The sequence below is a fragment of the Plecotus auritus genome (genome assembly GCF_963455305.1).
Source record: "Plecotus auritus genome assembly, chromosome: 5".
NCBI lineage: Eukaryota > Metazoa > Chordata > Mammalia > Chiroptera > Vespertilionidae > Plecotus > Plecotus auritus.
In genome coordinates, this window is record NC_137776.1 from 174,571,349 (window position 1) to 174,587,556 (window position 16,208).

Below are 16,208 nucleotides of genomic sequence, written 5' to 3' on the forward strand. Positions count from 1 at the left end.
GGGGTGCTGAACGTGATGGAAGCACAGAGCAATGACTCCTCCCTGAAAGTGGGTAAGATACCAGTGAGGTTTTCACATGGAAAACAAACGCTGATTGGAGATCGGACCGAGTGTGGGGGACTGGAAAAAGGGCCGAAGCTCCAAAAGCCGAGAGGCATGCAAAAGCTTGAGAAGAGTGAGGCTCTGCAAGTCCTCTGTGGTGGTTGCAAAGTTGGGGACATGGGAAAAACTCCCCAAGATGAGGCCAGAGGGGCTAGCAAGGGCCACGTCGGGAAGGTTCTTGTACAGCAGGTTATGGAGGATGGAGTGTCCAGAAAGCTCTAAGCAGACCCTGGCAGACGTTATAAAGATAAAAATGACCTGGTTCATGTTTCCCAAACAGCTTTCTTTCCTTTCTGGGGGAACATGGAAGATGGACTGGAGGAGAGAAAAAAATGGAGAAGCAGGAATTGGCAGTGGCTTGTGGAGAAACCCTAAGAACATCGAGTAGGAGAATATTTATGCACAGGGGACAATTCAATGCTGAGTGGGGGTGGGAGGGAGGTGAATGAGGATCTGGGTTCTGACTCTGTCCACTGGACATTTCCCCTTATGGTCTCAGATTCTGTACATCAATGCTCTCCTGCCCCACTGCTGGCCTCTAGGAGTATTGTCTCTCGGGGTTTTGCCCTCTGCTGAGTCACATGGAAGGTCGACTCTTGGGAACATCGCTGTCTGTGGCTCACTGTGGGGCAGGATCACGCCAAGCCCAGGACACGGGTTGGATCAGAATCATGAGGATTCGGTTGGGAGGAGAGGAAGGTGCTGACTCACAGGAGGGGTGAGGCCAATGGAGACATTCTTAGACCTCTGGATCATTTTTAGAAATTGAGGTGGAAGTAGAGATTTTTAACTTTGACAAACAAATAAAGCATTCGAAGATGACCCCCTCCACACACACACACACACACACACACACACACATATACCAGCATGTATGATGTCTCTTGTAGAATAAAATAAAGGATACTGGAGTGGCCCTCCAAAGAAAAGAATAAAATTATCTTGGAATAAAGGACACTAATTTAAAGTGAATACCTTTCACTAGGAACTACTCAGATCCTATTTTTCTCATTTGTCTTTTTGGAAGTGGCTTCTGGAGAGGCTGGAACAGAAGGCAGAGTGTCAGAACACCTGGTTCCTGGCAAGCTCAGTGACACCCCTTGGTGAACATGACTCAGACTGGAAGTGACTCTGACCCCTAACAAGTCAAGCACCCATTCACTGTGTTTCCTCAGCACCTTGAGCCTCTCCATAAAGCATGGATCCAATGAGCTACTGACCTACCTACAGGGAATTCCACGAGGGTAGAATCACACCTATCTTGTGAAATGTTCATCATTGTACTCCAGCTCCTAGCACTGTACCTGCACACAGTAGGTGCACACACACGCAAACAGAGTGAAATGATCCAGCACTTCCTAAGATCTCTGCATGGGGTACCATAATCTTTGTTTCACAGCTCCAGGTTCTCAGAATTTACTTATTTTCGAGGAAACCATTAAGCAATAAGAATACCCTGATAAGTAAGAAGAAGCAACAACTGAAGTGGGGTGGTGTGCTGAAAGTACCAGAACAGTCATGTGACGATCTCACGTCAAATTATTGCTTGCACAACAGTTCCAGGGCCCCCAGCTGCCTCTTCTCACCACCTCACTTGCCTCTTGGAGGATCAAAACCACAGTTGATAAATCATACACTGACCACAGTGAGCAGAATACACACACAGCTCACCGACAGCCCTGCGGTTTGTCATACACTTGGAGCACAATTAAATCAAGACAAATTACCTCTATTTCATAAGCTGTGGCAGCCGCAATGTTCTAGGTAGACTGTGTAGTTTGGCTCTACTTGTTAGCCATGAAAACCATGGAACTGATGTGAAGAGTGACTGAACAATATTATGTTTGGGAAGAATATAGCAAGAATTACAACATAATCATCAATATGGCAACCTCTAGATTTTCAGTCTGCACCGGGGCCCCATACAAATCACCTAACCTTAGGCAAATCACAGAATGATCTCAAGTTAGAACTACATAGTCCTTACAGTAAATGTAGACCTCTCTGGATGACCTCGGACAAGTCTGGGAACTTCCCTAAATTTGGGTTTCTCCCGGGGTTAGAAAAGAGATAAGTCTCACGGGGTCTTGTGACAGTCAGAGCTCGAGTATGGGGAAACGATGCTGGGAAAAGCATGACACTATAGGTCAGGCTGTCGAAAGGAGAATTAAATTCAAACTGATTTTTGGAACAAGGATGCCACATTCAGGGTCTGAGGGCCCCGAATAAGTAAAGGAGCAGGTACACAGACTGCCTAACGTGGGGTACCATCATTAGGCCACCGCTGGGACTTGAGTCAAAGGAGTAGGATTTTTTTTTTAATTAACCTGTCATAGAGCATACTTGTTCCTTCATTGCTACTCTGAATACATTAAACTCCATTAAGATATAGGGGCTGGCAAGTCCCTGAGAGGCAAGACCATCTCTTATCTCCCTTGATGTCTCCAGTGTCAGTGTCTAGCATTATTTGTACCTTTTCAATATTAAGTTCTCCCACAAGCCCAGAAACAGGATGACAGTGTCTGATTTGAAAATGTCTGTACAGGAAGAGATCTGGGAAATATTCTATCCAAATCTACCCATTTTACAGATGAAGAATTGGGAGTCAAAGAAGTAAGCTACTCCATGCTGGCTAGGAAGTTATTGGCAATATCTAGTCACTTCCTTCCTAAGGTATTGCCAAGCCACAGACAGACTGGATTTTTTGTTGGTAGCACACATTCTCATAAAAAGAGCTCTCTCTTGTGTCTCTCTTCCACCCTCTGTATGATTCTGAGATGCTTCATGCTTTTTAGAGTTATAGTCACCCTTGTCCTCTGTGGCCATAAAAATAGGTCAGTAATCAGAAGTCAAGCTCAAGGCTAAGAGCTGTGGCCAGCTGGCTGCACCCAGGAAAGGCTGCGATCACAAACATCAGAAGCTTGAAATGGAGGCAATAGGGTCCTCACCTCCACCCTTTACCGCCAGACCACCCACACAACCTCTAGAACAGAGCAAACCATAAGAGAAGCAGAGAGGGAAGGAGAAAGACAGAAAAGGCCCCGCCAAACAATGGGGAAATGGAAGCTGTTTGACTTGCGCCAAAAACCTGTGGGCAACCCCGCCGCCCCCCCCCCCCCCCGCTGTGAAAACACTAGTTTTATATTTTCAGAAAGTGAGAGTGGGGGTTGTGGGGGTTCCCTCAGGAGGTGGACAATAAGCCAACGGTGAGTTTTGAAGATAAGCTGAGCTATGATCCATGTAGGGACATGTGGTTCATGCAAACAAAAGGTCTTGCTGTCTGTCCTCTCAACCCTCCCTCACACCCGCTCTGCTTTGTTCCCAACCTGGGAGGGCGTGTGACCGAGCACCGAGGCTGTCATGAGTGGTCAGTGTCACCAGTGGATGGAGAGAGGAAAATGAGAGTGCTGACTATGCCTGACCCAGGATGGAAAAACCCCATCGCCTCCCGCTGAGGCCCTCAAAAGGGCACCCAGTGCTCCCATCCATCCAGTGCTCCCATCCGTCCAGGAGCCAGACGTGGACACACACATCAAGGAAAGGGGTGAAAGGGGAGCCACCTCAGATCCCCACAAGCTGGGGGGGCCTCCCTGGCGAGTTCCCAAGAAAGGAGTCCAACTTGCATCAGTAACTGAGAGACAGAGTGTGCAGCGGCCAGAGTCCCTGGCCAGGAGGTGGCTCCCTCCACCCCTTCCCTGCTCAGTGTGGGCCTGAGGGAGTTGGGGCATCCCCCCTTACCCAGGACCCCCCCTTCCCTAGGACCAGCATGAATTACGCAGCCAGCCCCTTCCTCAGATCCCAGCCATGAGCTTGCCTTTTGTTGGAAAGGCATTAACTTGTGTGGTATACTGCTTATCTCTTGAGAAAATGGATACATTAGCCTTTAATATGTGCAGAGCTTCGGGGGTAAAGAAACTCTTTCAAAATGGAATTTGTAAGGACCCGGAATAAAAGGGGCCTTGGTAGTAAAGAGTGACCAGGTCATCCGAAGTCCCGTGCCAGTCCCGAGGCTCTGGCGAGGGGCTCAGGATCGAGGGGGGATGGAGATGAAGAGACATGTGTGTAAGAGGTCAGAAGATTTCCCGGAGACGGAAAAATCCCCAAACTAACCAGCACTGCTATTTTCAGAGTTCGCTAAGGACTGTATATTATTTCACTGAATCCTCTAAACCTTCACATGTGTTACTATCACCCCAATTTTACAGGAGGCTACTGAGTCTTTGATAAAGGAAGAGACTTGTTCAAGGTCACAGGAATGTTAAGGGAGCTGGTTCAAATATGCTCTGTCTCTGAAACCAGTAGTCTTATGGATTTGCTAGATGAGCAATCCTCCGCAGCTTCTCACTGGTCACTATGCTGAGCTCCTTATTAACCTCAATTTAGGGACCACGTGCAGTTCTTCCCTTGCTTTTCATTCACTCCTCTATTCTGCTCTCAGAGACCAAGGTCACAGGCACACCAGGGTCACAGATAGGACCTGTGAGCAAAGGTGCACTTTGTTCAGAAGATAAGCCCGAGGGGAGCCCAGATGGAACCAGAGAAAACAAGACCATGTGCATCCGTGGCCTGGGCCTGTGTGCTTGGACCAGGCAGGCATGTGGGCTGGAGATGGCTGAAAAATCTAGGAACTTTAACCAAATTGGAAAGTCAACCCATTCTAACCAAACCCCCAACAGTGCCTGCGATTAGTCCATGAGGAAATACGTCCCCTAACATAGTTAGACATTTGGGTCAGTTTCAAGATAAACTAGTGTGCAAGCCCAATGAGTTCGATATAACTTTTGTGGTCGTTATTTAAAAAATGTCAGTTCTGTGGACAGTCCTAAAAACAATATTTTAAGAATGAAAGTAATCTGGGTACATGCCCTCAGTGTGTGTAGTGGTTCCATTTAGGCGTGTTTTATGAAGCTGCTGGACGGCATCTCTGAAAAAACAATGCCGATGAGGGATCCGTGTGTGCAATCCAGAAGAGAAGAAGCTTGCCCCAGCATCTACTATGCATCAGATGCTGTGCCAGGCCCTTCACACAAAGGACTGCATTTAAGTTTCCTGACATGTCCCAAGAGAGCCACTCTCACCCAGATTTACAGATGACAAGCCAGCGACTCTCCCTGAGAAATCGGCCGAGGTCAAGCCGTGGATCGAGAGTGGGAGCAAGTTTCAAACCCTGGTCAGTCTCCAGCATGCATCCTTTTTCCCCTCCACCAGGCCTGACCCCTGTTATTGCTTTAATGAATATTAGTCACGTTAAATAAACTCTGATATTCTGATTATAAAATTCCAAGCCATTTATCTTACATGATTTCTGGAAAAGAATGAAAAAAAAAGTTGCTGAAAAAATAACCAGGGCCTCTTTCATCTGTACGCTGGTTAACTTCCCAGAACTCTTTGTGGGATACTGTTTTATGTGACCCTCAAGGCAATCTTGCCATCCAGGCGGTCAGATATTGTTATTATTCCCTTTTGATAGAGATGAAAATGGAGGCACGGGGCGATTAAGAGACTTGCCCAAGATTGCATAAATAAGGAGCTGCTGAGCCAGGCCTAGAATCTATCTCCCCTCAATTCTTCCTGCATCCTGTAATAGTCAGGTTCTCCGGGCTCTACGACCTGAAGAACAATCATGGCATCTACCTCTCTGCAGTCCCTCCCCACACCTTCCTGCCTCGGTCTCTCTGCTCTCCCCCAACTCATTTATTTATTTAATCCTCACAGAGGATATTTTTCCATTGATTTTTAGAGAGAATGGAAGGAGGGGGAGAAACAGAGAGAGAAAAACATCGATGTGAGAGAGACACACCGTTCAGCACACCCTGGATGGAGCCTGTAACTGAGGTATGTGACCTTGACTGGAATCGAACCCGGGGCACTTCAGTCTGTGGACCAGTGGTCTATCCACTGAGCCAAACTGGCCAGGACTCACCCACCTCCTCTATAGCACTACAAAGCCAACTAGATGCTTCTCCACCAGAAAACTTTCCAAGTTCTCCAAACCACAGTGAGCCTGTCTTTTCTCAGGGCGCACGTAAGCCTTATCGTCTGTGTGGTTCATCTGGAAATTAATCATTTGCCGCCTGCCCGTGTCTGGAGTGATGGTAACAAAGGTCATTAAACCACAGCTTACAAGCGCCTTCAGGACAGAGATTACATCGTGGCTCCCCGGGGCATTTATCACAGCGCCCTGTTTACTCAAGTGTCTTAACAAAATATGGATGATGGGTAAGAATATGACCATTCCAAATAGAATTTTTCCTAGTTTCAGATTGCCAGCTTCTAAGACACCAGGACAATGCAGGGGGGTGAAGTGCCTGGGGTCCTGGAGACGGGACTCGTGGTTTTGCTGTCAACTCGGCCACACTCTCACCGTGAGGCTGGGCCAGTGCTGCATCTCTGGCTGCTCAGTCTCCTTGTCTATAGCAAGAGGGGGCTGGATCTTCAGCTCGAAAGCCCCTGGTTCCATGCAACTTTTCCAGATTTGGAAAGAACTTGGAGGAAAGAAGTATATGTCCCATGCAATCATCCCAGCAAAGAAGTGAGACCCAGTGAGTGAAGACGAACCATTGAATGGCCTCTGATAAAGGGCAGGGGGAGAGGCTGAGGGGTCTACCAGCAGAGGGGTCAAGGAGGCTGCCTCGCCCAGCTGGCGTGGCTCAGTGGTTGAGTGTCGACCTATGAACCAGGAAGTTATGGTTCGATTCCTGGTCAGGGAACATGCCCAGGTTGCAGGTTCAATCCCCAGGGTAGGGTATGTAGGAGGCAGTTGATCAATGAGTCTTTCTCATCACTGATGTTTCTATCTCTCTCCCGCTTCCTCTCTGAAATAAATAAATATATATATTTAAAAAAGGAGTCTGTCTCAAGGCTTATTGTACCCTTTCTCAAGATTTTCAGCTATGTCCAGCAGGAATCTGGGTCCAAAAATAATAATAACAACATGGATACAGGGAATGCACTCATTACATGAAAAAAATAAACAAAAAGAGAAAATGTAATGTTTCCCTACGAGCCACCAGTATATAAGGGAAACCCCTTTTTTCCTCTGTGTCCTATTCCACATGAAGACATACTCATGGACAAAGGTGAAATTCACCTGATGGAATCAGAGCCTGCAGACTGGAGGGGTCCCACCAGGAACGTGGTGGGTTTGTTGCAATACCCTCTGGCAGTGGGATGCCTACAGCCCAAAGTGTCACCTGACCCAGAATTTCCTGCTACTGGATATTTCTAATAACACCCGGGTTTTCCATTTTATTTATTAAAAGGCATGTGAAGTGCATTCTGACTTGTTTGTAGACATTTCTAGTGGCTACAGGTGCAGCTCTGCCCTCCTGGCTCATGTCCACCACAGCAGAGAATGCCAAGGTTCATTGGAATGTCTTTCTCTAACTGCCCAGTCTGAGATAAAGACTTCTCCTGCTCACACAGACTGCTCCTCCCAGCCAGCATGGGATCCTTCTCTCACACCAGTGATTGCAATGGTACCTTTACCTGCCTGTCTCACCCGCTAGATCAGCGGTTGCCAACCAGTGGTCCATAAGGTCCAAACAGTTGTTGACCGCTGGTTTAAGGAAAACTTTGGAGCAGTGGTTGCCATCTGGTGGTCTGTGGACCCCTGGTGGTCCATGAGGTCTGAAAAGTTGGCAACTGCTGCACTAGATGCTGAGCTCCAAAAGGGCAGGGGTTGGACAGACACAAAAGGGACATTCAACAACTATCTATTGAGAAAAGAGAAGAAGAGAAGGCGGGAGGGTGGAAAAAAATAAGTAAAGAAGAAAATAAAGGAAGAAAGGAAGGAAAGAAGGACATAAAGTAAGGAAATGAGGCAAGGAGGAAGGACTTAGTCTGATAGTAGAGTTTTCCCCGAGATGAACCCATCTTGAGCCACACTGGATGACTTCTTATTCTCCAAGTCCTCCCTACCAACTCCTCCTCTCCCCCTTGCTTATGCTGTACTTTCCACATGGGCTGGCCTTCCCGGTGTTCTGGACATGTTCTGTCCACTCATCCACATCCTCTCCCCTACCTTCTCTACCCTGCTCTGTGCCCTTGCGAGGCTGGCCTCTCTGAGTTGCATAAACAGATTCCTTTGCCTTGTGATTCCCAGTCTGGTCCCACAATGGAAAGCACTGGCTGGAGACTGGAAGGCAGAGGAAAACAATATTAAGAATCTACTCTCCCGACGCCCTTCTGGCCAGGGTGCTGCAGGCTGGCCACTACTCTCTACCCAGTCACAGCTGCTGCCAGAAAGCCCTCTCCACGCAGCCACTCTATTTAGGTTCCACAGCCACTCCCTCCTCTTAACCCTACAGGCCAAGGATGGAAATAGCTCCCCACTGTTACAACTCTGGCCTTGTTGGTTGTCCTACACTGCTGTAAATAACCGATACTATTGTAAATAGCCTCTCCTTCAAAATAGCTCCTCCTTCAACTCTCCTGAATTACTCCGTTTGAATGTGCCATCTGGTTCCTGCCAGGACCCCCTGACTGATGCAGACTCCATCTCTACCTCTCAGCGTGCTGCCCGATGCCTCCTCAAATCAGGCCTGCTCTACTGACTTGCCTTGTTTTCCCCAGACAGAATCCATCTCTGCTTCTTAAGTCTCCTGCCACTTTCTGTCACTAAAACCACAGCTTAGAATGTCTTATGTTTGAATAAGACTCCCCACTAAAGTGAAGGTCCTTCAATGGTGAGGAATATGCCCCCCTTGCTGCCATCTTCGCTAGTGAATAGCAGAGAGGCCGGCAGAGGGAGACGTGCCCAATAAATGCCTGTTAAGAGGATAGAAACACTCACCATGTGGTTCCCTAAAATGACTTGGAATAAGATATAAGCATAAAGTTGGGCTGTGTAGTACTCAACCCCAAGACCATCAAGGCCACCTTCTCCACCATTTGCCATAACCCTGGCTATAGCCTCCATGTGCATGCCTCAGGTGATGGGGAGCTCACTCACCTGCAGAGAATTACTCCCCTGGAAGGACCATTCTCATGAGAAAAAGGCCTTGCCTGTTACTCAGTTTAACACTGCCTCCTGTGATTGCAACACTCTGGTACCAGCCATGGCTTAGAAACCATACAGAGTAATTCTGCACCGTTTTCCACAGAACATGGCTTCTGATACTTGAAGTGCACGTGTCATGGGCCTGTGGTCCTTGTGAGAATTTTCTCATCCAAGCCAAACATCTTCAAATGGTTACATGACACGGCTCCTGGCCCCCTCATTGTCCCAGTCCCCTTCTTTGTGCTCCTCCTCAGTTGGCTGTGTTTATCATGGCCTCTTAATAAGGAAAACTTGCTGCCTGTGTGGCTCAGAGAAACCCAAGGCCATTATCCAGTTCTCTTCCAAACCCAGTCCTTCAGCACTTCATAATCCCAAGCTCTCTAGAGCAGTTGGGAAGAAGAGAGTGAGAACAGAAGGTGAAGAGCAGGTCTCTGTGACCTGTAAGGATGTCCAGGCAGTGCTGGGGAGCTGTGCATGGCAGACCACCAGGATGCAGGGATCTACAGCCCCCTTAACCCCAGCATGACCACTAAGAGCCGTGTGAGCTTTGGCCTTCAGTTCCCTCTATAGAGAATGTTTCTGAGTCTGCAGCCCCAGATCTGCTAGAGCTGGACGCTCTCCTGTAACACAGGGACCCAAGGACTATTAGATAACAAGTGAGTTTAAATGTGTTGAAAGACATCTTGCTTCTCTGATGGAGTCTGCCAATCTGCCCAGCTGCATTATGGGTGGATCTTATTTTACTCAAGAGAATCGCTACATAAATTGTCACAATGATGAAATTTCATTGGGGCTACTCAGAGTAGGCAATGGACCAACTATTTCTTACCAGTCTATTGCACAGTGAGTACAGAAATAGGGAGTGAGCCTTTAGATACTTGTACAGAACTCAGACGCTGCTTCGCCATGCTTGTGGTATTTCATTTTGTCAATTCACTTTTGCTGTATATTATAAAGGTACTGTTTTATAGCATATAGAAAAAACAAAACCTGGCCCTTCACCATAGATTGAGAAGAAGCAATTTAAATGATTGAGGAGGAGGGGGAGGGGGAAGGGGAGGGGGAGGTAGGGGAGAAGGAGGAGGAGGGAAAGGAGGAGGAGGAGGAGGAGAAGGAGGAGGAGGAATCACCTTGGGCAAGAATTAAGTTGAGCTCTTTATTACAAATTACCTACATAATGTCAATCTAATTTTCACTGCCTCTATCACAGGTGCCCATCTTCCTTCATTCTTTCCTTCTGTCATTTCTTCTGCCTGCCTCCGTTTTGAAAAGTCACAAAGTAAGTATTTCTCTACAAACTTCCACAGGTTTCTCTCTGCACACAGGAGACCTGATTCCCCCAGAATGCTGTCACCCCCAACCCGCCAGGAGATAGCGGCACACAACTTTCTGAGCCAGCAAAGAAACGGGCCCTGGCGCGATTGGTCACAGCACTGGCACAGGGCCACTCACAGGCACGCTGGGCATGCAGTCCCATAGACTTAGGAAAGGGGAGGCCACTGGAGCCTGCCAGCTCTGCCTGCTGATGGTGAGGTATCTGGGACCTGGAGCCCCACGACCCCACACACAGTGTGCCCTCCACAAAGGCCAGCTTCCCTCGGTCCTCACCCAATTCCACTTAACAGTTTTCTCCCAAGGCTTTAGAGAAGCTGTCCTGCCTGCCAACCCTGTCCTTTAACTCTGCCACTTATTGTTCCCTGGACTTAAAAATACCCTCTTTGGTGGGAGCTTTGGAATCCATGTATCTGAGTTCAAATCCAAGCTCTCCATTGAGTAGCTGAGTAAACTTGGGTCAATCCTTCACCATTCTGAATCCTGGATTTCCTTCAGCAAATGAGGGCTCAGGCTACCCGCCTTCTTGGGACTTGGTAGGTGCTAAATAAACATGTGCTGCACGGATGCAAGAATGGATGAATGAATGAATGAGTGCATAAATGGGTGAATGACTTCTACCTATTTCTGATCCTTTGCCCTTCCCCATGCCCACTCTTCCTGGGTACACTGGTAACTCCTGGGAGTCTAGCTCAGCAGAGCACACACTGCATTAATCTCGGAAGACTTGCATTTGTGACTTAACCAAATGACTTTTCTGACCCATGTCCTTGGCTGAGTCATTTCACTCTCGAAGTTCCTCTCTTTTCCTGTCCATCAAATGCAAATGCTAACTAACCTCTGTCTTGTCTTCCTGGCCAAATTCTGTCAAAGCCCAAATGAGAGCAGAGATGAAAGGGCGTCATGACCTGGAAGGAGCTGGCCACACACCACGGCTGCTTCCCACATGGGCTGCTCATGTATTGAGCCAAGGTGAGAGTCCAAGGCCCTCCTGGTGCCAGGAGGCTGAGCTGACGTGCTCTCTGGCTCACTGCCAGGCATCGTCATTCCTTTGCACATAGGTATTCTGTCTGTACATGGGCGGCCCTTGCTCTTTGGAGAGAGACATAAAGAGGAGAGTCAGCAGAAAACCTGCCGAGGTCTGCAAATGCACCCGGGCTATCAGCAGGTCCAGGGTCCTGCATGCAGACAGAATGGAAAAGTTCAGCCCGAATCTGGGACATCCGGAAAGTGGATGCCATTTCTCTGGCTTGGAACTAGTTCTTCCTGGTCTCACATTGAATATAAATCACCCAGGGGTTCACCTTTGGGTTTCTCCTTCACGTTCCTGGTTAGAGTTGATACCATAAGGCAGAGGCTAAGGGGGCATTAGATAGAAGACCTTTCTTATACCCTCTTCTCAGCAGGACAGGAAGAAGTACCTCTGCCCAAGGACCCTCCTTTCTTCCCCAACCCAGTCTCTGATGTGCAAGTTGTACCTGCACCTTCCCCAGACACTCATGCTGCAAGTGAATCTTCTCTGTGACATCCTATGGCACTCCCTGAACACAGCACCTGCTCCCCTTTATCATACAAAGAATGACAGACACACTCAATGAGCACATATTATCTGCTAGCCACTACCAAGAGACGATGCTTTATACAGGGGTGGGCAAAAGGAGGTTTACAGTTGTATGTGAAACACAGTTTATTCTTGTGGTATTATGACCATAACCTGCATGCTTTCTTCCATGCAAACAACTGTGATCCTACTTTTGCCCACCCCTGCATGCCCTCTCAGTCCTCAGAGCAGCTCAGCAGAGTGAGCACCATGATTATTCTCCTTGCACAGGTGAGGAAGTGGCTTCCAAGAGGTCACCAAGTGAGGAAATAGTGAGATCTGACCCCGGCTTTACTCACACTGCCCAACTTACCACACTGCTCTGTCCAGTACGGGAGCCCCATACAGCTACTGTGTACTTGAAATGCAGCTAGTGTGGCTTAGGAACTGGATTTTCAGTTTTATTTCATCTTAACTTACATGTGAATAGTCACAGGTGGCTGGACAGCACAACTCTAGCCCATTCTACAACGTACGCTTCAATAGCTGTTTGTACCCAGCTCCTGCCACCCAATTTAGACTGTGAGCTCTTTGAGAAGACTGGGTCCTGACCATTTCTTCTTATCCCAGAGTAGGCAGTCACACATTTTTGTAATGGATGATGCTCGACGTGGTCCCCATGATCACATGAATAACAGCCTGGTGTCAGTCACAAGGCTGCTGTGTGAGCTGGAAAATTCCTGGGACTCCCAGGGGCCTCAGGGCACATGCCTATAAAATGGGGGGAAGCTCAGCTTTGAGCTGGGCATCACCACCTGCCCAGCGGTTCTTACCTGTGTGGAGAGTCAGGATCGAAGCAGGTCTGGGTGACATCCGTGATGTCGGGGTCACAGCACTCCCCGCCGTCGAAGTTGAACCGTTCATAGTTACAGTCCATGTCACACACCCCATTCTGCTGCTTCTTCATGAAGGCAGGGTGGCGCAAGTGGCGGCAGTCCCCGCCGTCGTGGCCGGTCAGTGTGTGGTTGCATTCGGGGTCGCAGTTCTCGTCCCCGATCTTGCTGATGTCGCAGTTGGCCAGGATGAGGCGGTGGCGCAGGGAGGAGTTGCTCACCTCCAGCACCTCCAGCTCCCAGGAGATGTTGTAGGGCTGGAAGGCCTCGGCCAACTGCTGGTGCTGGAGCTCAATCTGCTGGCGGCTCACCGTGGGGTTCTCGTGGCCGTCGTCGTGGAGGTTGACCACGCGGTAGCGCACCACCTTGGGCCGGCGGAAGCGCGGCAGCTGGTTGTAGCTGGCGATGACTTGCGCGTTGTCACACAACGTCTGCCCGCACAGAGGGGGCTCCAAACTGGTGTCCAGCAGGAAGCTGTGGGCGCCGCTGAACTCCACCTGGGGGCTGTGGCCATCCTTCATGGGGGACCAGGTGCGCTTCACATTGTCCCAGTTCTCCTGTAGGAGGAGCTGAGGTAGAGGCGTGTGGAGGCCATGGGTTTCCATGTCCAACAGGACTTCCCGCTGGGTCCTGGCCACCTTCCACAGACTGAAGCGCTCAATGTAGCCCCGGTAGTTGTGATTCAGGGTGCTGCCCCCCAACATAAGTACTTTACACTTCTGGGTCAATGGGCTGAATATGCCACCCACCTGATCCCCAGAGGTTGCCACCTGGGCACCATTCACATAGAGCTTCATCAGTTGCCCGTCGTAGGTGGCAGCTAGGAATACCCACTGGCCAGGGAGGTAGCTTTGGTGGGCATTGATGGTGGTCACTTGCCGGGCCCGGTCTGTCTTCAAGGAGAAAAAGTAGCGTGGGTCTCTGTTGCCTTGGTCACTGATGGTGTGAATGCCCACGACCCATCCTCGGTCACGTGAGGTATAAGAGCACTTGTCATACAGCCCTATGTGGCCCCAAAAAAGAAAGATGAATAAATAAAGGATGGAAAGAAAGGAGGGTACGTTATTTTGTTGTGATAAAATTTATATCAGGATGTCCTAGACCAGTGGTCGGCAAACCGCGGCTCGCAAGCCACATGCGGCTCGCGAGCCGTGGTTTGCCGCTCTGTTGACTAATGAGTTTGCCGACCACTGTCATATACTACCCTTTACCTCTTTGCACACAATATACCACAATTGCCTAATCCTCACAGCTTCCAACTACACGGTAACATTTAGTCTAGTCCAGTGGTCGGCAAAGTCATTAGTCAACAGAGCGGCAAACCACGGCTGCAGCTCGCGAACCGCGGTTTGCCGACCACTGTCCTAGACCAATCGTCTTCAAATTGGCAGTCACTACGGGAGCCTCTGAGACCACCCTCAGGCCAAGGCAAGGGCTAGAGAAACTGAGAGGACAGGGGAGTTGGGTTTGGGGCCTTCTCACCATAACTGTAACCTAAGTGGATGTACTTTTATTGGTTTTGCATATGGAACACACAGAGAAACATTTTTGTTTGAAGAATGGGTACTTGAGCTAAAGAAAACAATGACAACACCACCAATAATGATCATTCAAATCCGAAAACCTTTGATTTTGCAAAGCTGTTCTATGGGAAAGAGGGCTTTCTAATTAATAGGGTATTTTAAGTATGAAATGATATGGGAGGTAAGAGGAGAAACAGAGGGAGATAATAATGAATAGAAGTTTTTCATTTAGTAGGACAACTCTTCCTACGGTCGCCATAACTTTGAGTGCACATCAGACATGAACAGCCAGCCATCCAGTGCTCAGTGGTGGTGAATTGTTGGGAAAGCCGGCCTGCAGAGATGGGGACAAGAACTCCATTGTTTCTATCTCTAACAGGAGTCTGGCCAGACCTGACACTTATCCCAAAGAAAGGCAGCAATGCTGACTGGCTGAACTGGGAAGGTTTTCAGAGATCACCACTTTCAACTCCTTCACTTGACAGCTCAGAATCTTGAGACCCAGAGAGTGGAAGGCATTTGTCAGGTTACACAGAGTCATGGACCAATTTCCTGAGACCCAATTCAGCTTGTTCTCCTCTAACACAAAAGTTAATATTTAAACAAATAAAACGAGCAGCCTCTTAACATAAGCAGGTGTTGGGGACCCCTACATAATAGTTAACAATAATAAGTACAATCTACCAAGCCTCAGTGGCAGGTCAAGCATTGTGCTAAGGTCTACGTATGCATTAAGTCCTTTAATCTATGTAATACTCCCAAGGAGCACATGGAAGTTAAAGAAGATAAAGAGATAAATTTAAGGCCAACTGGTTGGTAAATAGATCCTGGATCCATCAGACCATGGGATTCACGGTCCTCAGCACCTCCCTCTCCCTCATCAATGCTACTGGGGATCTGAACCATACCATCTGCATGGGGATGACACAAGTTTCAGTCAAGTGTTTGGGAAAGTTTCAAACGAGGACATCTCTAGACTTACTCTGGGAACCCCAAGAAGTAACTTAACAGATTCTCTCTGGATCTAAAGGTTTTTCCACTCACCAACCCCCACTCCCCAGCCTTTCTGGAATATACCCGTGTCCATGGCACAGAGAGGCTGCTGGGTGGGGAAGAGGGCTTTCTAAGTAAGAATATATTTTAAATGTTGGATGATGCATGATTCCAGGTGGTAGGATAAAGAGAGGGATGCAAGAATTAACAGAAGATGCTCGTTTAGGACAGGGCCTACTTTTAGCTGGAAAATTGTTGCGGTCACTTTAACTCTGAGTGTGCATCTACCATTAGCACTCATCAAATGAGCATGGAGAGCTTCCAGAAAAACAAATAAAGGAGGGTCCACACAGTCTTTACTCCTTTGTGGGCACTGGGGCCTTAGAATTTGTGTAAATCTCTCCGTTAGCTACTGACATGAATAGCAGTTTTGGCGCCAGGCATCTAAGTTCATCTCTACCTCTCCTCCCACACTTTGCCTGACAGCCCTTCAGGAAATGGCCAGAATGTCCTCCCAAAGTCAACCTTTTCTCACAGGCTGAGCAACCTTGGTGAAGCCTCAACTATCTCTTCTGGGTCTTGGTTCTCCACCTGGTAAAGAAAGGCCTTGAATGAAGATCCCCTCACATGCTTGGTCTGTCTGCTTTCCTGTGTTTCTAAGTTTTCCAATGGCTAAAACAGAAACCACCTCTTCCAAGAAGCTCTCCCTGATAGCTCTGTAAGGAATGATCATTCTCTTCTCTGAACTCATTTTACTTTTAGGAAACGGGACACGTGCTTTCTGGTTTTCGAGTCATCTTACCACACCCTCTCCCACCCCAGAC

The 16,208-nt window shown here is 48.4% G+C and overlaps 1 protein-coding gene across 1 annotated transcript in view; it reads right to left on the reverse strand.

Annotated features, from left to right (window-relative positions):
• The window catches only part of PAPPA (pappalysin 1), a gene marked incomplete at its 5' end in the record, with an annotated part of 220,415 nt that overhangs the window by 175,116 nt on the left and 29,091 nt on the right, over nucleotides 1-16,208 (reverse strand). The window contains one exon of the mRNA XM_080671094.1: nucleotides 12,809-13,871. Coding sequence (XP_080527220.1) covers nucleotides 12,809-13,871 — 1,063 coding nt within the window. The remainder of the gene's footprint in view (nucleotides 1-12,808; nucleotides 13,872-16,208) is intronic.